This window comes from Tiliqua scincoides, chromosome 6 (assembly GCF_035046505.1).
Source record: "Tiliqua scincoides isolate rTilSci1 chromosome 6, rTilSci1.hap2, whole genome shotgun sequence".
NCBI lineage: Eukaryota > Metazoa > Chordata > Lepidosauria > Squamata > Scincidae > Tiliqua > Tiliqua scincoides.
Window position 1 is genome coordinate 60,113,794 of NC_089826.1, and position 24,817 is coordinate 60,138,610.

Sequence of the window (24,817 nt, forward strand, 5' to 3'; positions counted from 1 at the left end):
TAATTCATTTCAGTGGGATTTGCTCTTGGTCATTTCATCCACAATAAAAACTGCACCTTTAGAGCAACAGCGAGGGCTAAACACAGAATTAAATGCTGTCTCAAGTATTGCTTGAAAAACTAATTTATTCCTCAGACACTTTGCTGGAGGAAAGGTCTTTGCGTACATGACTTGCAAATCTTCAATATTTTTGCTACAGACTTGATTATCTCTTTCCTTTTGTGTCACTGGAATTTCATGTCGCTGGTTAGGCAGGAAGACTGTAGAAGGCAGCTGCTTTGTTGATGCTAAGCTTTGCTGGAGGTTGTACTTGCAGCATAAACCCAGTAAAGCTGCCGCTTAAATCCCAAGGAGTTTACATAACTTATTTGAGCTTCATACAGCACTGGAAGACTTCCACTGACATACATTCGTGTTAGCAGTATGTTTGTTCTGATCCTGTTCAGCATTGAGATGCTGAGTGGCATTAAGGTGCACACTAGGCAAAGCTACCAAATACCAGCAGCAATTCAGGGATCAGAAAGTATCCAACGTCTGGGATACTGCAAAGGTCCAGGCTCTTCCTTACTCCAATATGTGCGCTTAGATCCAGTAAGATGGAACATTTCCAATCTCTTAGTCATGGTTAAAAGAGCAAGAGAATCTTGAGAGCTCATACACACATCTTCCTCTTACTATGAGTGTTCATGTGCTTTCCTTTTTCAGAATTAACCATGCTGCAGATTTACACCAGCACTGATGTTGATACTAGCCATGGTTAGCTTCCAGTCAGAGGTTGCAACTATGGTTTGCAGACCCCGGTTTGAATTGCCCATGGTTAAAGCAGACATCAGTGCAGACATAACACTACACATTACACTACTTTAACCATGGCTAAAGCCAAAAAAGTAAGGGGATTTGCACATGAGAAGGAAGGATGTGCAAGTGTGTGGTGCACTCCCAACTCCAAAACAGAATTAAGAAATCAAGAACATTATATCTCCAAAGGATCACTAGAACTGGTTTGTACCTAGAGAGTTGAATTTGCTCAATTTGTGGAGGAACCAGTTCAGGTAGGGTATCTGGCACAGTTCCTGTCTACAACAGTAGGAGATTCAGTAGGTCTGAAGGGGCTTCTTATGCACCTCTAGCCATGCTCCCCAGTTGCTGATGTATGCATGCACTTACCTTGCTCCCACCCACCCCATGATCAGCATTTGTCTGCAGCAACAAATGTGATCACAGGGAGAGTTTCTTGATCACAGGAGATAATTTTTCTTGTTATCTGGTGTGCTCCCTGGGGCATTTGGTGGGCCGCTGTGAGATACAGGAAGCTGGACTAGATGGGCCTATGGCCTGATCCAGTGGGGCTGTTCTTATGTAGGTCTACAACAGGAGCAAATTCAGATGAAGCTTTTCTGATCACCATATCTCCATACTGGGGAAAAAGCATCATATGCTAACTTTTGATTAATCCAGCTGTTATAGATATAGGTAGCAACCTAGATAATAGTTGGCAATTCTTAGTTCTGACTGAAACCTAGACTTGTGAGAAGTATAGAGAAAGAAGAGACTTGGGCTAGATAAAACAAAGGAAATATGATCAAGTTTGTGGGCTTCTTATGCACCCCTAGCCATGCTCCCCAGTTGCTGATGTATGCATGCACTTACCTTGCTCCCACCCACCCCATGATCAGCATTTGTCTGCAGCAACAAATGTGATCACAGAGAGAGTTTCTTGACCACAGGAGATAATTTTTCCCAATAGTCACTACCCTGGAATGTTCCATGACAGTGATCATGGGGAGATCACTCTCCTCATGATCAGCATTTGTCACTGCAATCAAATGCTGATCACAGGGAGGGCCAGGAGTGGAGCTAAGTGTCCACACAGCAATAAAGGTAGGGCTAACATGGCACAGTATATATGCCAGTATATCTCCTAGGGATACCAGGTTCTCAGGTTGTGACAGTATCATTAAAAACTCAAAAGCAGCTAGAACCATGCTGTGTTACGTGAAAATCCCCTTTGTCATTTTAAGTTGTGATTTTATATCTGGCTATAGGCCAAACTTCTCACAGGCCCAATTTCCAAAAACCCTGGTAAAAGTCACAAGTTTACACAACCTCCAGCTCTCCATGCACACAACAACAAAGACTTTAGCAGCAAAGACTTTAGCAGCAAAGTCTAAAGAGTAAATTGTTGCTTAAGTGTCTCCTGTGGTTGTATTGTTTAAATCAATCATTGCGCATTGTAAGTTTCCCCAGCCAGGGAAGCCAGCCATTAGACCCATTGAATTTTGCTGATATGCTGATAAGGGACTTCCTGACCCCCGAACACCCTGGTGGGTGGCAGTTCTCCCTCAGCTCAGCACCCAGCCCCTCTCAAAAAAAAATCCTTTAAAGAGAGGACTCTGGCCACATGTTCTCTCTCTCTGGTTGCCCTTCCAAGGCAGAGGTCCTCCTCCCAGGCCTCACTCCCCCCCCCCATCCATCTGCTCCTCAGGACAGGTAACTATTTTGCATTCTGGAACTCTTTCCCTTCTTTCTTTCCCCTCCTTTTCTCCCCTTCTCTCCCCATCTTTAGTTAGCAACTGGGTTATGCAGACCAGGGATCCCTAAGATCCTTTCCCTAAAATCCTTCCCCTTTTTCTAACCTTCTTGGATGCACCAAACACACTCTACATGCAACCACCATAAGCTAGGTACACCAGATGCAAGTACTAGGACCAAGACTCATCATTTTTCATGTGCATTATGTTTACCTGTGTGCTTTGTAATAAAAATATAATCTTTTACTGAAAGTTATCTTTCTCTCAGTCTCCTCTTTGAACTAAAGGGAATCTCTCTGCATTACGTAGTCTTGTTATCCAGCCTGCGATCTTGCAGTTCCAATGAGGGCACTGTAATAATTCCCCTAAAAACAAAACAGCCCTTTTTGGTAACAGCTGTACCTCTGGTCAAGGTTCCCCTTTCTCTATCACCTGTTGCAATAAACAGTACTCTTGGTCTGCTCCATAAGAAGGCTAGTATTACACACACACACACACACACACACACAGACTTGTCACTAACCTGCTTGCTAGCAATCTTCAATTCAGGGTGTTTCCATGTGCAGGGGGACGTTTAAATGTATTTACCTGGACTGTACAGTCCAGGCAGGAAGACGTGTAGCCTGTGCAGCTTTTGCATCTTACTACATTTTTAAAACAAGTTTTTAATTGATAATTTTAACTTAGCATGAACAACATTGAAACTAGATGAAAACATTTATAGGAATGGGATAATTTCCTTACTTTGAATAGTACTACTGAGTTTCTTTTTTTCCACTCCAGCAATGTCCTCCTCATTTGCTTTTTTTCTTCCAATAATGCATGGACATCCAAGGACTGGCTTTCACTATTTCCCTCATTACTATGTGATGGTTTTGAAACAAGCCCCAGGTGAAATAAACTAGCCTGGCCTTTTTTTGATTTTTCTTTCTCTTTATTTTCTCTTCTGTGCTCCAAACTTACATTTGTACTACATACTGCTAATTTCACCTTCAAATAATGCCAAAACACATGTGGACTTGATCTGATGCCATGTGTTCTGGACACATTCTTACATTAGAAGAAGGAGTGAGTTGTCTATTGGGGCCTAGGAATTCTGTGGACTGAACTGGGTGACCTGCTACTAGGGCCTAGTAATTCTGGCCTGAAGGTGTAATGTTCACTTTCCCATGTTTGAATTGTACTAGCACAGGGGGTTCCATATTCTCAAATCCCATACCTGCAGATTAACTTATCCATGGATTGCATCCACGGCACACACATAGCTGTCCCGCGTGCAACCCCTACACTTGCTCCCTCCTCTGCTTCCCTCACCTCAGTGGGTCCTCTGAGCACAGTAGAGGCCACACATGTCTGTTCGTGGTATCTTCCAGGCTCAGACTGAGCCTTACAGTAAAAAAAAAGTGACTTCTGATTTTTTTTTTAAATAGGAAGTAAAATCAGAAGTAAGGCATTAAAAATGTCGCTTCTAGTTTTATGAAAAACCTGAAGTCACTTTTTTTACTGAAAGGCTCAGTCTGAGCCAGGCAGAGGCCATGGATGGACGCGTGCAGCCTCTGCTGGGCTCAGAGGACCCTTGCCTCTGGAGGGTGAGGGTCATTCCCAGGCAGAAGCCATGGGTGGACATGAGCGGCCTCTGCTGGGCTCAGAGGACCCTTGCCTCTGGAGGGTGGGGGGTCATTCCCTGGTATCTGCAGTTTCAGTTGACCACAAGGAGTTCTGCAACATAACCCCATGGATACCAGGGCATGCCTGTACATGCTGGTGCTTATGGAGAAGGCTTGGGCTGCATTTACACTACAACTTTAATCCACTTTCAGTGCACTTCTATTTCTCCAATGCATTTGGGGTGGGGAGAGAGACTGTAGTTTATTTAAGGCAGTGGTTCCCAAACTGTGGGTCAGGACCTGCTGGTGGGTTGCAGTCTGATGTTTGGTGGGTTGTGTAAGGGCGATGGAAAGATCAGATAACTAATTGCTTCAGGCCCTGAATCTATTCAAAAATCAGATCAAATACGCTGCAAAGAGCTCAGCTCCTGCAGTTTGCAAATCTGTGTACATATAGGGAGATAAATATTTGAGGGTCTTTTTCTGGTTGTCATTTGTAAATAAATAAATATTATTTCTTTCTAGATCTCCTTTCTTTAAAAGTCTGGCAGACCTAGGTGGGTCCTGATAGAGTGTTGTTTTAACAAATGGGTCCTGATACTAAAAAGTGTGGAAACCACTTCATTAAGGTATCTGAGAGCTGTTACATCTACCCTTAGCAAACTATAGTCTCCAGAATGCATTGGGGTAATAGAGGTGCATTGGAACTGGATTAAAGCTGTAGTGGAAATGCAACCCTAAATAAATTTGCTTTGTATTGTACAGTATAGTTTATTTTGTCATGGCCTGGACCCCCTGGAAGCCTGGGCCCTGTAGATTCCCCCTCCCCGTTCCCCTCCCTCCTCAGGCCTGTTTGTGAGTACAGTAAGTAGATTGAAACAGTGGCCAGTTACCAACTACATTTCTGGCATGGGTAGCAACCTTTCTTGGAAAGAGAACCTTTCTTGGAATGTTCTACACCACATTGACCCACACTTCCTCCAGAAGTGACCATTGCATTTGTGTTGTCATACCATTGAAGATGACTTAGGAGCTTCAGCTTGTTGAAAATACCACAGACTATTTCCTAAAAGATTTAGGGAGACCTGAGCCTATCCAGCAAGCACTCTGACAATTGCAGTGGTCACCTGTTTGCCTCTGAAAACAATTGAAGTTGTTAGTTTTACCCATTAAACCCATTTTTGCCTGGTCCACAGGTGTGTACATTCAGTCCTTGTTGCGTATATATAAGGTTGGGCAGAAATGATTTAAGACCATAACCATATCTATGGTGTGTGTGTGTGTGTGTGTGTGTGTGTGTGTGTGTGTGTGTGTGTATATGTATATATATATATATATCAGTCTCTACACCAGGGGTGTCAAACTCGTTTCAAACCAAGGGCCGAACAGCATTCATTATGCCTGCTGAGGGCCAGAAGCAACACCATTAGGCAGGAAATGATGTCATTAAACAGGTCATAACCAAAAATAAGCACCTTTTCTCTCTTAGGAACTCATTAGCTGCAAATGACAGAAGAGAAAATATGCAAATCTTGATCATATTTCAAGATATGGGAGAGCCCAATTTTCATGTGGGCTGCCTTTTCAGAAGTAACACGTCAGCGATGCTCAGCAGATAAGAGCCTGAGGGCCAGATAAAAAGCTTCCGCGGGCCGCATCCAGTCCCCGGGCCTTATGTTTGACACCCCTGCTCTACACCATTTATGTTCAGCTCCATATGCCACCATTACTGTTAGGATTGGGGCCCTTCTGGCCCCAAGAGAAATGGATACTGCTGCCCTTCCCTGTTTAGGAAAGTCTGCAGGATGTTTTTATTCCTGCTAATATCTGGTGTATCTCAGTGGCAAACCTTCCATTCATTCTATGAGGCAAATGCCCTGGGCATGGAGCCTTGCACAAGCCTCACACTTCCAACAGTGTTGGAAACTGTGCTTCCATTTTTCTGGAAGCACAGTTTAAAGCAACAGGGAAGCCTCAGGAAGCTTCCCTGACATGACGTGGGCTTGCATGAGGTTTTTGTGCGTTGGGACGGTGACATTCTGCGGGGGGCACCATCACGAACCTTTGCCCCAGAGTGCAGGGCTTGGGAGGTCCACCACCGGTGTCTCTGACTGATCTGCTTTTCTTCTTGGTGGTGACTTTATTTAGCTTAAATCACTGCTCATTGTTTTCATTTCTTGTGAACTGTCTATTATGTTTTGAAGCTGCTTTCTATAAGCTTCTTCAAATATTGGAAAAGGTGCCATACAAGCGTTTTAAATAAATTAATGAATTGATGATCTGTTCTGTTTTCTACATCCCCTGCAACATCAGAATTCATTGCACAGTAAGGATGGTGTTGCCACAGGTTTCAACCAATGACCCTTGCAGTTAAATGATAAGGCCTGAAAAATAGGTAATAGTCACATCTTACGACTCAAACCTAGTCAATGAAAAGTGTTCGACATTTTGCCCACCATGAAGATAAATGTGGAAGTTAAACAACAAAAGAGGCAGATTTATTCATCGGTTTGTTACACTGGAATAAAACTGAAACAATCCAGTACAATCCAGCTTACGCACGTTTTCTCAGAAGTATCAGTATTCAGTGGGGCTTATTCTCAAGAAAATTTGCATAGGGGTTGCTGCTATTCTTCAAGCTGGAACCACTAGGATACAAAAAAAAATGTTTTACCCATATTACTTTATCTTGCACTGGAATCTCAACTCCCTTTTTTGCATTTAGATGTTAGGAGCATGCATTATTGGCCCACAATATCCCCCCCCCTCTCACACACACACATACACACACACAACAAAATCGTCAAGCAAGGTTAACCCTAATGTGGGACCCTCTGTGCAGCCTTACCTGCTCTAGCAGGTCATCAGCCTGGCATGTAAGGAGGGGCCTCCAGCCTACCTGCCAGTGGTCCAGTAGCATGCACTAGCAGAGACTGCTTTGCAAATTGCGACTGCTCTAAAACAGCCTTTGCATGTGTAACACATGTTACATCAGCCCCCTGCCAGCATAGGATGGGGCCAATCCTTACACTTACAGCCCAATTGTATCCTCCCCCCTTCCCCCCAAGCCACTATGAAAAGGCGCAAGCTGTATCCAACCGGGAGAGGGATGGCGCAGCAGACTTCAGAAGAAAAAGGGGATTTAAATCTCTGTAGACCGCCTGCCCTGCAGTGGGTCTACTTGGACCTGCTCCAGCTATTTTGCTGGCCCAAGTCCAAGGGGAGAAAGGGGCAAGGAGGCTGCTGCCTGAGGAGCTTGGATCAGGCATGTGGCAGAGCCCCCATATCCACCCCCTTCTGCAGCCTTCTCACCCCGTCCCCGTCTTCCCCATCCATCCCAACTCCCCCACTATCTTATCTGCCTCAGTGGATCCTTCTGGATCCCCTGATGCAGGCAGGAGGGCTTTGACCTGTGCTCTTCCCACCTGGCAAAGGTGGTTAGGCTCTTCCTGCCAGCACTTGGGCAGTGCACTACTCAGCGCTCTGCTGCAATGCACTTTACAGCCAATTTTCAGTAGTTACCACCAGCAGAACATGCATTAGGGCTGTTAGGTAATTAACAGTGCAATCCTATCTTGCACTGGAACAGGCAGGCCAGTGAACCTACTCTGAATCCAGCACAAATTTCTGGCTGTCTGAGGTTCAGCCTGAGGCAAGGGGGAACTTTCCCCCTTATGCTGGGAAGAGATGCAGTAGTGCCAGTGGGGCTACTTGGATCTATGCCACCAAAATTGTTGGTGCAAATACAAGCAGCCCAGGACTGCCCCGGGCCACCAAGGAACAGGGCTAGAATCCGGCATAAGCGCTGAATCCTGGCCCCACCTCCCACTCCCTGCCCACCCCTGGGAATGCCCACTGCTCGCCTTCTCCCCTCCCCAAAACACCTCTCTCTGTTTCCTCCCCACCTTCTCCCTGCCCCCCCCCCCAGACCCCTGCACTGGCCAAGCTCAGCTGACACAAACTCACCCATCCCTGGGGCCCGTATCAGCCTGGGGAGGCCTATCTCCCTGCAGAGTGGCACTTTATGGCACTTTTGCAACACTTTTCAGCTGGTGCAAGCTGGCCAAAGGGGCACTTAGGATTGTACCCTAAGGCTTCCAGCCTATATGTGCTTGTCTAATATGAGGCCCCATTAAACTCAATGCACTTACTTCTGAGTAACCATACATACAATTGGGCTGTAAGACTGTAATCCAATGCATATTTTCCTGGGAGGAAACCCCATGGAACATAGTTCAATGTCAACTTCTGAGTAGACATGCTTGAGATTGTGGTGTTAATTACTGCATCCTGAACCACCGACTTTCAAATACATGTATTAAATGGACCACAAGTATTGGGGGAAAAACATCACCCCTGTATGAGCCTATATTATTATTATTATTATTGTTGTTGTTGTTGTTAACAACAACAACAACAACAACAACAACAGTATTTATATACCACTTTTCAACAAAGAGTTTACAAAGCGGTTTACAGATAAAATCAATTAATGGCTCCCTGTCCCAAAAGGGCTCACAATCTAAAGTTTATCAGCTAAACCGTTGCGACCCACCAACAATCAGTTCACGACCCACCAAGTGGGTCACAACCCACAATTTGAGAAATCCTGCCTGTTGGGTAAACAGACATGTTGGTCTAGTGACAAAGTAGCAAAGCTAAGCTGATGGCTGGTGTGGGCAGCTTCAACCTAATTGTAACTGAGAAGCTGTTTGCTAGATTGCACTGAATTACTGGCGTCCATAGAATGTTGGCTGGGAGGGAGCAGAGTCTCCACCTTATGAAGAGCAGACGTGAAGCAAGGGGAGGAGTAAAGATGACCTGTGTGGCTGGTTCCTGCTGTTGGGAGACAGAACATGCATATGGCATCAACAGTTTGAGATGCCAGTGAAGCCTACCAGTTTCATACATGGAAATAAAGTTTGGGAATTTGTAATACTAACCTCAGAGAAGAAGTGAGCGTGTCTCTCTCTCTCTCTCTCTCTCTCTCTCTCTCACACACACACACACACCTAAATGGTTAGTAACAATTCCTAGTAACTTGATTTTGAAACTGATTTTGTTGCTACTATTATTAATACTCATAATTAATATTAATTAATATTAGTAGACTGAAGTTACAGAATCTTTCAAAAACAGCTATATAATTTTGAACTATATGTGTTACTCCTGTTTCTGTAGGATTATGCCATTCATTTTTTTAAAGTTACATTATCCAAAGGCCAATGGACTTCAACATGAAATATGTATGTATTAAAGAGTAAGTTCCATTGAACTATTTTCTGTGTAAACATGTCCAATATAAAATAAATATCGTTCCTTTTACATTGAAATTAGTACAATAGCTAAAGCTATTTACAATACGTGGACCCAGTTCACGTGAACCCATGAACAACATGTCAGAACTTTAGTCTGGTCCTTAAAATGACGTATTAGATCAGGGGAAGCAGATCTGAGCTTGGAGTATGGAAGGAAAAACATAAACCTCCCTGGTGTGTCTCTGTATGCACACCTGTTGCCACCATCTATGTGTGCAAGTCACAGCATCATTTCTGAAGAATGCTTGTGGTTTCCATGTCTGTGTCTACTACTGCTGAGGATGCTCAGATGTGGGTGCTCTTGCTTGCCAACTGCTTCTGTACACATGCACAGCATTTCTAGATGTGCATGTAACTCTGTGTGTATGTTTGTGACTCTCAGTTTGCGGCATCGCTTTCATAGGTGTGTGCTTAAACAGGAGTAAATCCCATTATTCTAAGGAGTGTTACTCCCAAGTAAGTGCCCTAAGGCTTGCAGCCAAGCTGTTAGATAAAGGTTGAAAAGAAGAGCTTTGCATTCAGCTGTCTTGTTTCTCGCATGCCTTTTTCTGGACGCTTGGAGCAAAGGAAGACAAAATATTTGCAGAATAGAAAATAAATTAAAAATGAAATTAAAAGGCACAGTTCCCTTTTTTTAAAAAGTGTTTAAAAATCAATATAAAATCCAGAGAGATTTAAAAAAAAAAAAATGAAAAGCAGCAGGCCTTAGGGAGGGGAAGGGGAGAAGGGAGCACTCCTTGGGAATCAGGCACACTCCTGCTTGTGCCAAAGAAAGCGCCTTTCTGGAGGGGGAGAGATGCACGCTCTTCTACCTCTGTAAGCCTCCAACTGGAAACGTGTCAAGAGCTTTCCAAAGCACCGACTCGCCTGTGCCTGGAGCCTCATTGTTAGTCTGAGCAGAGACGTAACGTTAGAAATCCGAAGGAAAAGCAAACATCTCCCCTTAATGCGCCATAACGTTTCCAGCACCGCGGCTCCATCAGCCCTGTCATATCCACTTTGCATGTGTCCTTTCGGGCTTTCATGGTCAGCCCTGAACCTGCACCTCGCCCGAGCCCGTCCCGGCCCAGACACAATTCTCCAGCGGGGGGAACAAGAGGCAAATAAACAAGCGGGGTGGCGTCCAAAAGAGCGGCCTCGCAGGTGCCCGCAGCTGGCGGTTAACACAGACTGTAAGAGGATCAACTCCATCTCCACTGGCTGGAGAGGAGGAGAAGAAAACAAATCAGGCTCCCACGTTTACTATGCACAGTTTAGTTAATGTGGATGATAAGGGTTCGTTTCTAATCCCATTGTGTGTGGGGCTGAATATCCTAGGACCTACAAGCCTCCTGAAAGGGTGTCTCTTGCAAGCAGAGCAAGGCGCAGGAGCGTCCCCTGCGAGGCACGCCGAGGTTTGCGGAGCAGTTTGTTTAGTCCCCAGTCAGGTTGCAGACAAAACATCGGGGGGCGAAGCCTCTTTGAATGATGCTGCCCTTTGATGAGAACCTGATCGCGCCTTTGCCCACTGCCGCAGCCCCCGCCCCCCCCAAAGAGAGAGCACCGGCGCCCAACTAAAACCTCGGCGCAAGGACAGACTCAGTGGCCCTGCCTCAGCTTCAACGCAGGCAGATCTGTGTGAGCCATCGAGGAAGGGGAAAGGCAGCCCACTGAAAAGGGTGTGCGAAAAGTGTCCCCGGCCCCCTCAAGCCCCACGCCTCGTCCTGATCCTTCTTCGGAGATGGCGGGCGTCTCCGCGTCTGGATGCACGGGCACGCATCTCCAAAGAGTGGAGGTGATGGCGATTTGAGGGTGCAACCTGCGGTGGAGTCCCCTGTTGTCGTGCAGTTAGCCGGCGTGTCGGTGGGGTTCATGGTGGTGGGGTGTGTGTGTGTGGGGGGGGGAACGGTCCCCTCGTCGCAAGCGCCCTGGAGAGCGGACGAGGCTGGGCGATGCGCTCCGGAGTTTTGGAGAGGGGACGGGGCGGCCGCCTTTGGGGAGCTCTCTGCCCCGTTGCCGCGCGTGTTTGGGTCTTCTGCTGGGGCAGGCTGTCGAAGGGAAGGCAGCCCGTTCCCGAGGCGGCCTTCCTCCCCCCGGCCCCCCCGGCGGCCCCCCAAAAAGAGAGCCCTTTGCGCTCCGGAGGCGAGCGAGCGCGGCTGGCGGCGCAGAGGCCTCGCCAAGCAAGTGAACAATGCTGTGAAAATATGTTTGGGCCAAATAGACAATCGTTGGATTAGACGCATTCAGGGGCGAAAGAAAGCCTTTTTGTGTCACGACTGCAGCGATGCGCGTGGACAAAAGTGCCCTGTGGCCGCGTCCTGCCGCCTTTGTGAGCGGTGCGCCTCCGCTTGGCGCGCTGCGCCGCCGGCCCCTTCCCGGCGCGGGCTCCTTTCTTCCCGGGGACACTGGGCCGCATCAAAACCGCCTGTTAATTCGATCCGGCGGCTTCCCCCTCCCGAACAAAGCCCCCCTCGAGTTGGTTAAAGGAGCCAAATTAGGCCAGGGGACGGGGGGGCCGCGGGCCACCCTTCCGCAGGTGACGCGCCGACTGCGCTCCGGGCCAGCTGCGACCCCCTCTCCAGTGGCCCCTTTTCTTTGACCCGCATTATGAAAGTGTCGGCCCAGTGAGACCATTCACCCTTTTCAATGGGACCTTTTCCCATCGGATAATAGGCGACAAATTGAGCTTCTCCAAAGGGGGAGGGAAGCACCTCCAGGCACACACACTCGCCGCCCGCACAAAGTCGTGTGCCAGCGAAGAGGCCGAGGGGGAGCCCTCGTGCCAGCCTCCAGCCCCCACACCTGCCGGGCTCCCCGCCGCAGAGCGCGGGAGACAAAACAAGCCCGCCGGGCTGCCACCTCTCATAAAGATGGACGTGTCACCACGTCGGGGGAGGAAAGCCTGGGAACGAGCGGGCTCCGAGGGCTCGTCCTTGAACCGGGCGGAACAGCCTATTAAGGGCTTACTTAATTACTGTAATGACTCTGGACAGGCTTTAAAACGCAGTCAGCGCGGGCGGGCGGGCGGGGAGGGAGCGGCGAAGAGGTAAACAGGCCGTCGTGGGAGAGGCGGGGAAGCAGCCACCAGCCCGGCGGCGCTGCCGTCTCTCGGGCGGCCCGCGCGCCACTGCGCTCAGCCGGCCGCACCCCTCAGCCCTGCGCCCTGCCAGTGGGCCTGTGGGGGAGGTCACGTGTGCTTTGAAGGGCCACGTGGAGCGACAAAGCTGGTCTGCTGCCCCCCACACCCCACCCGCCCCTGGACCGCAGGGAGGGGGGAAAGCAGCAGCCAGGGGGGCATCTTCCCCACGCCTGCTTTCTCCTCCCAGCACTGCTTTCCCTAATCCTGTGGCATCAGGCAGGCCATGAATCCCCCCTCCACACACACCCCTCCGAAACGACCGCTTTATAAGCCGCCCCTCGCAAGTGGGGCTCTCCAAGCCACTTGGGCCACTCGAGGGAGGACAGCCAGTGCCTCCTGCCACCCTCTCCTCCGCCACCATGGCCTCCAAGCTGAAGGAACGCAAAGTGAGTCGGAGCCACTGCCTCTCTGCCCTGCGCGCTCAGGGCCGGGCCGGGCTGGGCCGGGCCCCAGGTGGTGGTTGGCACCAGCAGGGACCCCTCGCACCGCGGGTGCTGTGGCGTGAGAGTGCCAGGAGACCAGAGCCAGGCGCCAGTCGTCTGCTGCAGCAGGGGCTCTGCGGAGAGAGCAGGCGCTTGGGAACCAGGGTGCTCCCCTGAACCGGAGAGCGTTGGAGCGCCTGAGTCCGGGCATGGCACGGCCTGACTGCTTAAGGACAGGTCTGAGGAGTGCCGTCCCCAGGCGGATGGATGGTGGACGGGCAGATCCGGTGCCTGGAGAAGTCCAAGCAATCGGTGGTTCGCCCAGAGACGAAGGGCCGTGGGGTGCCCCGCACTTGGCTTCCCCCCACGCGTGACCATCTGCGTTGTGTCTCTTAATGTGTTTTGCAGAGGATCCCCGTTTCCCACAAAGTGATCGAGAAAAGGAGGAGGGATCGCATCAACCGCTGCCTCAACGAGCTCGGGAAGACGGTGCCAATGGCCTTGGCCAAGCAGGTACGCTGCCGCAGCGGGAAGCGCCAGAGCTGGGCCTGGCATCCTCCGGGGGAAGCCGGGAAGGAGCGCGCGTGGGCGGGTTTGCCTCCGCCTAGCCGCTGCTGCTCAGCTTGCATTGCGGGTGGGGTGGGGTGGGGTGGGGTGGGGGGAGGGACCCTGCGATGCCCATCACTGGTGAGTTCAGGGGAAGGGAAGGGCACGTGGGGAAGGGCTGCTTCATGCAGGCAGGCAAAGAAACGTACCTTGCTCTTTCCCAGGGTGACCAGATCCAATGGAACACACAGTGCCCACACTTTTAACCACTGCAGAGAAGAGGGAGTTTGGGCAGGTGCAGCTTCTCAAACCCTTCCATGCTGAGCTGCACCTGCCCCAATTCCCTCTTCTCTACAGTGGTTAAAAGTGTAAGCACTGCGTCCTCCACTGGATCTGGTCACCCTGCCCTTTCCCCCTGCTCGGCTCCAGTCCCCAGATCAGCTCTCATTCCATCGTTTCTTGAAGCTGGTGTCCTCTCTCTCTTGCCTTGCAGAGCTCCGGCAAGTTGGAGAAAGCGGAGATCCTGGAGATGACCGTCCAGTACCTGAGAGCTCTTCATTCCGCGGACTTCCCTCGGGGCAGAGAAAAGGGTAGGCGCGCGGCCGTGCGTTCTCGGCGCTTGGCACGCAGGCGCAGGGAAGGCTGGAGATTTGCAGCAGAAGCCTAGGCTTGTCTACTCAGAAGTAAGTCCCACTGTACACAGTGGGGCTTACTCTCAGGAAAGGGTGCATAGGATGGCAGCGCTAGAGAGCAGCCGTGATGGAGCAGACCGCTGCTCAGGGGGAACCCCTAGAACTGAAAGGGAATCCCTGGAGTGGGAAGACAAGGAATCTGACTGCCAAGGTGAGCCTGTAGACATTTTATGTTTCCATGGTCAGTGTGGGGGATCTCGGGTTGATTCTCTTGCCAGCTGTGAAGCAGTGGACGATCCACAGTCTTCTAGCCTGCGGTCTCCACTTGTGATAGTAAAATACATGATTCTACTGGACAGTAAAGGAATGAATGTTCCTGCTAAAGGAACAAATTCCTTTGAGTGGTATTAAACAGTGGTATTAAAACAAATATAGAAGGCAGACCTTCTATATTTGTGGACATTATATATCTGGACTTTATATATCTGGATATATAATTTGTGGACATTATATATCTGGACTTTCAGAAGGCGTTTGACACGGTCCCTCACCAAAGGCTACTGAAAAAACTCCACAGTCAGGGAATTAGAGGACAGGTCCTCTCGTGGATTGAGAACTGGTTGGAGGCCAGGAAGCAGAGAGTGGGTGTCAATGGGCAATTTTCACAATGGAGAGAGGTGAAAAGCGGTGTGCCCCAAGGATCTGTCTTGGGACCGGTGCTTTTCAACCTCTTCATAAATGACCTGGAGACAGGGTTGAGCAGTGAAGTGGCTAAGTTTGCAGACGACACCAAACTTTTCCGAGTGGTAAAGACCAGAAGTGATTGTGAGGAGCTCCAGAAGGATCTCTCCAGACTGGCAGAATGGGCAGCAAAATGGCAGATGCGCTTCAATGTCAGTAAGTGTAAAGTCATGCACATTGGGGCAAAAAATCAAAACTTTAGATATAGGCTGATGGGTTCTGAGCTGTCTGTGACAGATCAGGAGAGAGATCTTGGGGTGGTGGTGGACAGGTCGATGAAAGTGTCGACCCAATGTGCGGCAGCAGTGAAGAAGGCCAATTCCATGCTTGGGATCATTAGGAAGGGTATTGAGAACAAAACGGCTAATATTATAATGCCGTTGTACAAATCGATGGTAAGGCCACACCTGGAGTATTGTGTCCAGTTCTGGTCGCCGCATCTCAAAAAAGACATAGTGGAAATGGAAAAGGTGCAAAAGAGAGCGACTAAGATGATTACGGGGCTGGGGCACCTTCCTTATGAGGAAAGGCTACGGCGTTTGGGCCTCTTCAGCCTAGAAAAGAGACGCTTGAGGGGGGACATGATTGAGACATACAAAATTATGCAGGGGATGGACAGAGTGGATAGGGAGATGCTCTTTACACTCTCACATAATACCAGAACCAGGGGACATCCACTAAAATTGAGTGTTGGGCGGGTTAGGACAGACAAAAGAAAATATTTCTTTACTCAGCGTGTGGTCGGTCTGTGGAACTCCTTGCCACAGGATGTGGTGCTGGCGTCTAGCCTAGACGCCTTTAAAAGGGGATTGGACGAGTTTCTGGAGGAAAAATCCATTATGGGGTACAAGCCATGATGTGTATGCGCAACCTCCTGATTTTAGGAATGGGTTGAGTCAGAATGCCAGATGTAGGGGAGAGCACCAGGACGAGGTCTCTTGTTATCTGGTGTGCTCCCTGGGGCATTTGGTGGGCCGCTGTGAGATACAGGAAGCTGGACTAGATGGGCCTATGGCCTGATCCAGTGGGGCTGTTCTTATGTTCTTATGTTCTAGACCTATCAAGGGACATAATTCATGAGGAGCCAAGTGAAGCCTCCACAATTACAGCCAATACACTCCTGATCACCCAGGGAAGCTCACAGGCAAAGACAATGTCACAGCCATGTCTTACTGTTGGCTCCCTGCACCCAATTATCAGGAGCCAACAGTAAGACATGGCTGTGACATTGTCTTTGCCTGTGAGCTTCCCTGGGCTTGTCTCTGTTGGAGACGGACTCCATGGACATTCAGTGCGATCCAGTAAGGCAGTTATCATGGCCGTATGATGGAGTATTTTCATGCACTTGGTGCTGGTGCTTGGATTAATTATCCAAGCTGGACAATTATCCATAGGCTTTGCACAAATCATAGTTTGCAATGCTACATTGTGGGCAAGCTATGTTTTGCGCAAAAGAAAACTCGTACAGTTCAGCTGACATGACACATTGTGAAACTGGGAACTAAGAGAGAGGATCTAAGTGCAGGAGGAAGGGGTGAGGGAGAAAGGATGTGCAGGCACAATGCTCATTCATGTAGTGCCAAGCTATTGTTTGGCACAATGTCTGAACCTCTTCAGTGTGTCCGTGAAGGCTGGACACCCGATTGGTTTTTGGGCCTCTAATAAATAGGAGCACAGAGCATTGTGCTTGTAGTTTACTTGTTTAGTTCATGAATAATGGGCCTCAAAATGCCCTCATTGGCAGTCTGTAAGCTGGTTCACAGGCCTCTCATGGTACAGTCCTAAGTCCGACTTGAGCTGGCACAACCATTCCAGTGCCAGCTCAGAGTGTTGCAGATGTGGCATACGGCGCATTTGAGACAAACTAGTGAGTAGGCTGGGCTGGCGCAAAGGCATGTCCTGGGCTGGCAGCACTACATCCCATCCAGCACCAGCCAGCACAAGTAAGGTTGCACAGTGCACCATGGGGAGTGGGAGAAGGTGACAGGAGACAGGGAGGAGGCATTTGTGAGTAGGGGGAGGCGGAACAGGAGGCAGATTGGGCCCAAGAGGGGGGAAGGATCAGTGGAGCAAGCCTCCACTGTATCCTAATCCCAGCCGGCCTAGTGTTACACCAGGCTTCCTGAATTTGCATCAGCTGGCACAGATCTGATGGTTGAGACTTTACTCAGGGTAAGGGGAAATATATCCTCTTACCCTGAGGAGATCTCCCTGCCTCATCTGCATTGGATGTAGTGTAGGCCAAGCAGCTCTGCTGTGCCAACACAGCTTAGTGTTGGGCTAACCCATGCTACTGCTTGGGAATCACTCTCGTTCAGTGGTTCCCAAACTTCTTACCACTGGAATCCAGTTTCTAAAATGGCACTCTATCAGAACCCACCCAGGTTTACCAGCTTTGCATAAAATGGAGATCTAGAAAGAAATATTTTATTTTATTTATAAGTAATAATAACCAGAAAAAAGCTTTCAAACATTTGTCTACCTATACAAGTGTGTGCCATTTAATGATGGGAATATGTTCTCTTATCCCTGTTGTTAAGTGATTGGGTCATTAAGTGAACATTCAATCCAATCTATTGCCTTTGTTGTGTAAACAAACACTCCCTGCCAGATACTAGTGGGCTGCACAGGTTACTGGAGATAGATTGCCTATTATTTGCATTAAGAGCCTCTCTGTTGTGTAAACAGACACTCTGCTGCAGGATATGGGACACAATTGCTTCATTAAGAGCATCTTTATTGTACTTTGACCACTGTCATAGATGCGGTCTGTCGTTAAGTGAATGGTTGTTAAGCGACGCATGCCTGTATTTATACAAGCTTGCAAACTGCAAGAGCTCAGCTCCTTGCAGGGTAATTAACAGCTACACTATCTGATTTTGAATAGCTTCAGGGTTTGAGGCAATTAGTTATTTGATCTTTCAATCACGCATTGGTGACCCATCAAAAATCAGATTGCAACTCATCAATGGGTCCTGACCCACAGTTTGGAAACCGCTGCTCGAGTTATTACTGTAGTTTTGGATTGTGAGCTGCCTTAGGGCCTTTGTTAGGACCAAATTATTAGAAATCCCTGAATGAAAGAATAAAGAAATCTTAACCTTTCTTTCTTTCTTTCTTTCTTTCTTTCTTTCTTTCTTTCTTTCTTTCTTTCTTTCTTTCTTTCTTTCTTTCTTTCTTTCTTTCTTTCTTTCTTTCTTTCTTTCTTTCTTTCTTTCTTTCTTTCTAGCAGAGCTTCTTGCTGAATTTGCCAACTACTTCCACTATGGTTACCATGAGTGCATGAAGAATCTAGTTCACTACCTCACCACAGTAGAGCGAATGGAGACCAAAGACACCAAGTATGCCCGGATCCTGGCTTTCTTGCAATCCAAAGCTCGTTTTGTGACTGAGCCCATTTTTACTTCCCTGGGAACTCTTCCAGAACCAGACTTTTCCTACCAACTTCCACCAGCTCCGGACTGCTTGGGTCACAGCTCTGGTGACCCTGTTTTCCAGCAGGGACCTGGGCATGGGCACTTCTCCTGGCATAGTTCTTCCAGAAGCTCCACTATTCCTTACCTTCCAAATACTGCCATGCCCCTTGCTAGCTCTGGGCAGCAGCGCAGCACTTTCCTGTCTTCTGTGCAAGGTCTGGACCGCCACTACCTCAACCTGATTGGCCATTCCCACCCCAATGCCTTCAGCTTACCAGCTGCTCAGCATCCATCTGTGCTATAATCTATATGTGGGACTGTAAACTCATGATCCAAAGAGGGTTCCTTTGTCTTTAATGGCTGCACTGAGAAACACATGGCTTTTTGCCTTCCCAATGTGCAGAAAGAAAATAAGCCATGCTGTTAAAATTCTCCCAGCCATGCCATCCTTAAAGGTATAGAACACCTTCCAAGGCTCATTTCCAGTGCCAGTCCCTTCTGTATACTGTCTGTGTACTCTCAAGAAAGTAAAACATCCTACACCACAAGCTTTCTTCCACAAATGTAAATAGATATGAAGTGGTTGGGTAAGTAGAGTGAAATAAAGATATTCTGGTATAAAAAGACTCTTGATTGTAGTCACACTAAGATACATTTGTTCTGTTAAAGTATTCAGAAGCATGATTGTTTTGATGTTAGTACAAGTGATTTAACTCTGCATCCATGGAGGTAGTTGTGTGTCTGTAGCAGCACAAACAACAAGGTGTCTTGTGGCACCTTAAAGGCTAACACATTTATTGTAGCATAAGCTTTCATGGACTACAGTCCATGTCATCATGTAGGTAATGCATGATGAAGTTGCATCTGATGAAGAGTGTAGTCTACAAAAGCGCATGCTATGATAAATTGGTTATGATTCTCCCTGCACATTTTGTTCATTTTCTAGAGTACATTTTAAGAGGAACCATACATGAAGTTAAGGGGAGTAGAAAATATGTGGTTAAAGATGGGGGAGGTGTTTGTATCAAGTGACTGCGTCCCACTCCATTAAAGTCAGTGGGAGTTTAGCTATTGCCTTAATACATGCAATTTGGGGTGTCACTGGGGCTTGCCAGATGAGGGCCCATGTCCATCACCGGGCTAACCTATTGAGGCTAACCCCTCAATCTCAGTACCAATGGCAGTCCAGTGTGCCATGGGCAAGAGGGACACTATGGAGGGCCCCGCACAGGGTTCTGCCTCGGGGCTCCAAGCAACCAGGTGCAGGCACTAGGAGCCTGCAAGACTTTAACACAGGAAAATGTGTTTCTTGATCAGGGTGGGATGGGTCCATGTTTGTGCATATTTAGTGCCATTTGCTATTACACCTGCCTTATAAGGAAAGTCTATGGTATTTGGGCCTCTTCAGCCTAGAAAAGAGATGCCTGAGGAGGGACATGAATGAGACATACAAAATTATGCATGGGAAGGATAAAGTGGATAGAAAGATGCTCTTTACACTCTCACATAACACCAGAACCAGAGGACATCCACTAAAATTGGGTGTTGGGAGAGTTAGGACAGACAAAAGAAAATATTTCTTTACTCAGCGTGTGGTTGGTCTGTGGAACTCCTTGCCGCAGGTGACAGCATCTGGCCTGGATGCCTTTAAAAGGGGATTGGACAAGTTTCTGGAGGAAAAATCCATTACGGGTTACAAGCCATGATGTGTATGTGCAAGCTCCTGATTTTAGAAATGGGCTATGTCAGATGTAAGGGAGAGCACCAGGATGCAGGTCTCTTGTTATCAGGTGTGCTCCCTGGGGCATTTGGTGGGGCTGCTGTGAGATACAGGAAGCTGGACTAGATGGGCCTAAGACCTCCACAATTCCTTGAGAGGCAATCCCAGGGAGATTAATCTCAAAGGCACTTGGGGCCAGTTCACACAAACAAATTGGTATGTTGGAATTGTGAGTTGAATGGATCATTGTAGAGGTTAGCATATATATAAATGATGGCTGCATTCAGATGCTTGTTTGCACAACACTGTTGCAGGGTGTATGGGGTCATCAGTGGGCTCAGAGCCCAATCCAGAGGAATGTGGGGGAAAGTGTTCTGGAGCAGGGGGACGGTGGAGAGAAGGTGTGGTGGGGAAGGGAGTGAACCAGACTGGCAAAGTTCAGCTCTGCCAGATCCAGAGCCCTATTTTGGACCTTGCAGCCATACGTGAGGCATCTTGACTATGCTCTGGCTAAATTGCCAATGCAGAGGTGTGGGCTGTTTCCCTTACCCAGGGGAAGGGAACGAATGTCCCCTTCTCCCAATAAGTTGCCACTGTCTTCCCAGAACACTTAGGATGCCATGGCAGTCATTTTGGTGCCTCAGCAGCCCTGCACACCAGGCAGCTCAGGATTGGGCTGCCCTTCTGCTGGGAGCATGTGAAGACACCAGTTGAATGAACCAGTGCTTCTATGCAGGAAGTGGGCATGCACTTTTTCTTCCCAGTCTTCCACATAACTGTTTGACCTGGGTGACTGTTTTATGTGGTGGGTAACTTTAGGCTGAGATATCCATGTTCCAGGCTATCTCATGATTTCCTAGTAAATAAGAATTTTAACCCAGGCTGCCTCAGCAATGCAACATCTTGATACCCTTGCAGAAAATCATTTCACAACACCTGATGTGTAGTAACATTTTCATTAACATTTGGACAAATGACACAGGTGACCAAACTACTCTGGGGAGAGAAACCTAATTCTAGGGCAATTTGGCCATCCGTAGTGACTCAGGGCCCAATCCTATCCAACTTTTCAGCACTGGTGCAGCTGCAATGCAGCCCCAAGGTAAGGGAACAAATGTTTCCATATCTTGAGGAGGCATCTGTGATTGCCTCCCCACCACAAGATGCAGAGCATGCCCCATTGGCACAGCTGCACTGGCACTGGAAAATTGAATACAATTGGGCCCTCAGTGTTGTTGTTGATCTATGAGTTTCACTCAGGCAATGCTACCAGCCATTGAACAAAAATGCATCAAGGCTGCAAACTTGAGGCATGTAAACCAAATATTAGCTTTGTTTTAAAAATGTTGTGGTATGCTTCGCAAAATGGAAGAACAACGTACTTGACAAAAAGGAAATATTTCTCTCATATTTAACTTGAAAGATGAAGTCTATTGGTTGAACAGTCCACAAAGTGCTGCTGTGTCACCTCCATTCATTTCACTGGGGCTTTGCCAGAGTCTCATAGAAGCTCAAATGAGACTAATGGAGATTGCATAGCAGCAGTGCTCAGTGGCTTGAGTCTCACCTGTCTTGCTCTGGAGCTTCTTTTGGATCCCTTTAGTTGTAGTTACTTCATAGGTGGACAGTAAATGGAAGGAAGGATGGATAACAATGCAATCAAAGAGTATGCTTACTCTGAAATAAATCCCACTGTGTTCAATGAGCTTTCAGGCAAGTGTGCATAGAATTGCAGCCTCAGACAAAGCAGACTTGGGTTGCAATCCCCATTCAACTGTAATGCTTATTGGGCGATTTTGGACTAGTTTTTTTATAGCCTAACTCGAAGTATCTCACTGGGTTGTTGAGAGGATAAAATTAGAGAAGGGAGATGCATGTATGTCACCCTGAACTACATAGAGAAAGAGTAGAATTACAATTTAATAAATAATTAGCATTTATATAGAACTTTCTAAATGCTCAGCATTATCTCCATAAAGCAGCCTTTTAAGGCAAATCTTTATTGTTGCTGTTGTGCTTGTACCACTGATGGGAGAGAATTACTGGTTGAGATAGAATTACAGGTTGTTTAAGCCTTCTCATAAGTCTATGGCAAAAGTGAGATTTGAACTCAAATTTTCCAGGTCCAGGCTCACACTGTAGCCTTGACATAACACAAAGGGCGCAATCTAAACTTGCGCTAAAGCAGGCAAGCCAGGAGGCTTGCGCTGCATCCAACGCAGGTTCGTTGACTGCAGCAGCTCAGCCAGGAGCAAAGGGAAACTTTTCCCCTTACCCCAGGGTAAGGGCTGCACACCCCAATGGGTCTCCTCGGACCCATGCCACTTCTGGAGGTGGCGCAAGTCCGAGGAGAGCGGAGCAGCTCAAAGCCGCTCCATTCTCCCCGGGGACAGGGGCTGGGATCTGGCATAACCACCGAGTCCCAGCCCCGCTCCCCAGCTCCCTGCGCGCCTGCCCCCGGGGCCACCAATCACCCACCCTCCCGTCACCCAGAAACGCCCCCTCCCGCCTCCTCCCTGCCCCCCCAAGCCTACCTTTGCTGCTTGTGTCAGCTCAGGTGCGCTGGCACAAGCGGTGGGGAGGAAGCTGCCGCTGAGGCTTCTGCTGGCCTCCATGCATCGGCACTTCTGGATGCACCAACGCAGCTTCCTCCAGGGGCTCCTATGCTGGCATAACTGCCAGTTAGGATTGCACTCAAAGTGAGGTTTCATGATGAAGCTCTTTGCTACTACAGCAGAGTGGTTTAGCAGAAGTAGCTATGTTTAAAATAAAAATCATGTTCTGTTGTAATTTACTTTTATATGTGGAGGTTAAGAGAGGTGCAAGGAAAACTCATTATAAAATAAAATATGCACTGTTAGATCTTAATTTTAGGGCAACTGTAGGTCTGAGAAGCCAATGAGATGATCTCTATAACAGAAGAAAAACAGAAAAACCTGCATCATATATCAAGTAACCTGAGGCTTCCATGTTGCTATAAAACATGGTTTGTATACAGCTGCAGAAGCTGGATCTGTTAGTTCTTTCCATCCATATACAAAACTGATATTTTGCAGTTTCACAGTCTTCCATACTGAAAGAATCCTACCATGCAACAATTTTCATTTTCACACATAAACAGATCATTGTCCTATCCCAATTTTCCCTATCCTGTTGACTACGCCAATTTGTCCCATACAAAAAATGTTCCGTCTCCCAATGCCCACTTTTTTTGGCTAATTAGCACCCTCCTTTTCCAACAGCAGCAGCTGTGGTGTGCAAAGAAATGAACTCCTTATCAGTCTTATCAATTAACAAGAATTTATTGCTATAAACACATACACTCCCTGCAAGTCCTCTTGTCCAGAGGCTTTCCCTCCCCAAAACTCCACTTAACATAAAGGTCTGAAGCCTCCAGTCAAAGTCCAATCCAGTCCAGTCCAGTCTACTGCAGCAGAGTCCCTCCTCTGCAGCAGTGTCCTCTCCAGCAGAGTGTCTCCTCCAGCAGTGTCCTGGCAGTCTTCTCTTCTGTGTCCTCCAGCAGGGTCCTGGCAGTCCCCTTCTCCTGTAGGTCTGGGTCAGGTAGCATCTGGTCTGGTGTCCCTCCGGTCAGGTTGTGTCTTCCACTGGGTCAGGTAGCCTTGCTCCTTCTGAAGCTGCCTTTTATCCTTGTATGTCCCATTAAGTCCAAATTAGGCTCAGGTGAGCCATCTCTTCAGTCAATGTCCATTCAAAGTTCCATCAAGGTCAAACAAAGCTCAGGTGTCCATCAGAGTCTCCATTGACCTTGACTGATTACAGCTGGGGAGCCAGCCCTGCCCTTCCCAGAGCTGTCAAACAGCTGTCAAAACATGGGATCACTGTCAACACAACATTATCCACCTGATGATCTTCTGATCTTTCATAACAATCATTTGCTACTAAAAGTAGGTTTTTTAAAAAGCACATTAAAAAAGCATGTGAAAAATTTGCAACAAGTCCAATTGAACAAGACTTTTTCACTGCCACCATTAAAAGCCATTTTGGCCCATCATTGCATATATACAACAGAAACCAAATGTGTACATCTGTGGGCTGGGCAAAAATGGGTTAATATCTGCAGAGAATCATCCTGTGGAGCTGTTCCAATTTGTCTCCATCTACTGCTTGTTGCTCTTGAACCTACAAAGGCAGCATGAGGTTAGTTACTCAGCATGCAAGATCTAATTAAACACCAAGGGAAGGTGTAGTAGATAACAGCTTGTTTATTGCTGGTACCAAAGCTACGTTTTGGGCCCAATCATATCCAAATTTCTAGCAAATGTGCAGCCACAATGCAGCCCCAGGGTAAGGGAACAAATGTTCTCATACCTTGAGGAGGCCTCTGGGACTGCCTCCCCACCACAGGATGCAGTGCAGGCCCCATAGGCACAGCTGCTCCGGCACTGGATCTTGGATCTGCCACAACTTATTCTCCACATTGGCTGTGGTGGTTGATGTTCTGATGGCACTTGTTGGTCCTGTTATTCTGGATTCTTTCAAGCTTTAACAGCCCAAGGATGTGCAAGGGTTCCTTGATTATGTGAGGCTATCTGCCTGCCTGCTTAACCCCTTGACTAGCTTGGCTTAGGGGGGACTGGCAAAGTGGATAAGGAGGGTTGTTAATGCATTTCTGATGGAAGGGGCTTTGCAAGAGACATTTAAAAAAAGTTGTTATATGCCCCTTTCTGAAGAAATTTCCCTGGATCCCACTGTGTTGGGGAATTATAATCCTGTTTCCAATCTCCCATTTCTGGGCAAAGTGATTG

General features: G+C 47.9%; 1 protein-coding gene across 2 annotated transcripts; it reads left to right on the forward strand.

Annotated features, from left to right (window-relative positions):
• The first annotated feature begins 12,933 nt into the window (after window positions 1-12,933).
• Window positions 12,934-18,635, forward strand: HELT (helt bHLH transcription factor). Of its 2 annotated transcripts, none has more exons than XM_066632991.1 (4): window positions 12,934-12,960; window positions 13,405-13,509; window positions 14,036-14,132; window positions 18,145-18,635. In XM_066632991.1, exons 1-4 carry the CDS (start codon window positions 12,934-12,936, stop codon window positions 18,633-18,635), a joined length of 720 nt encoding a protein of 239 aa, XP_066489088.1. The 2 variants fall into 2 exon arrangements, with proteins under 2 accessions (XP_066489088.1, XP_066489089.1); XM_066632992.1 differs by having other exon boundaries at window positions 18,148-18,635.
• Window positions 18,636-24,817: the final 6,182 nt, after the last annotated feature.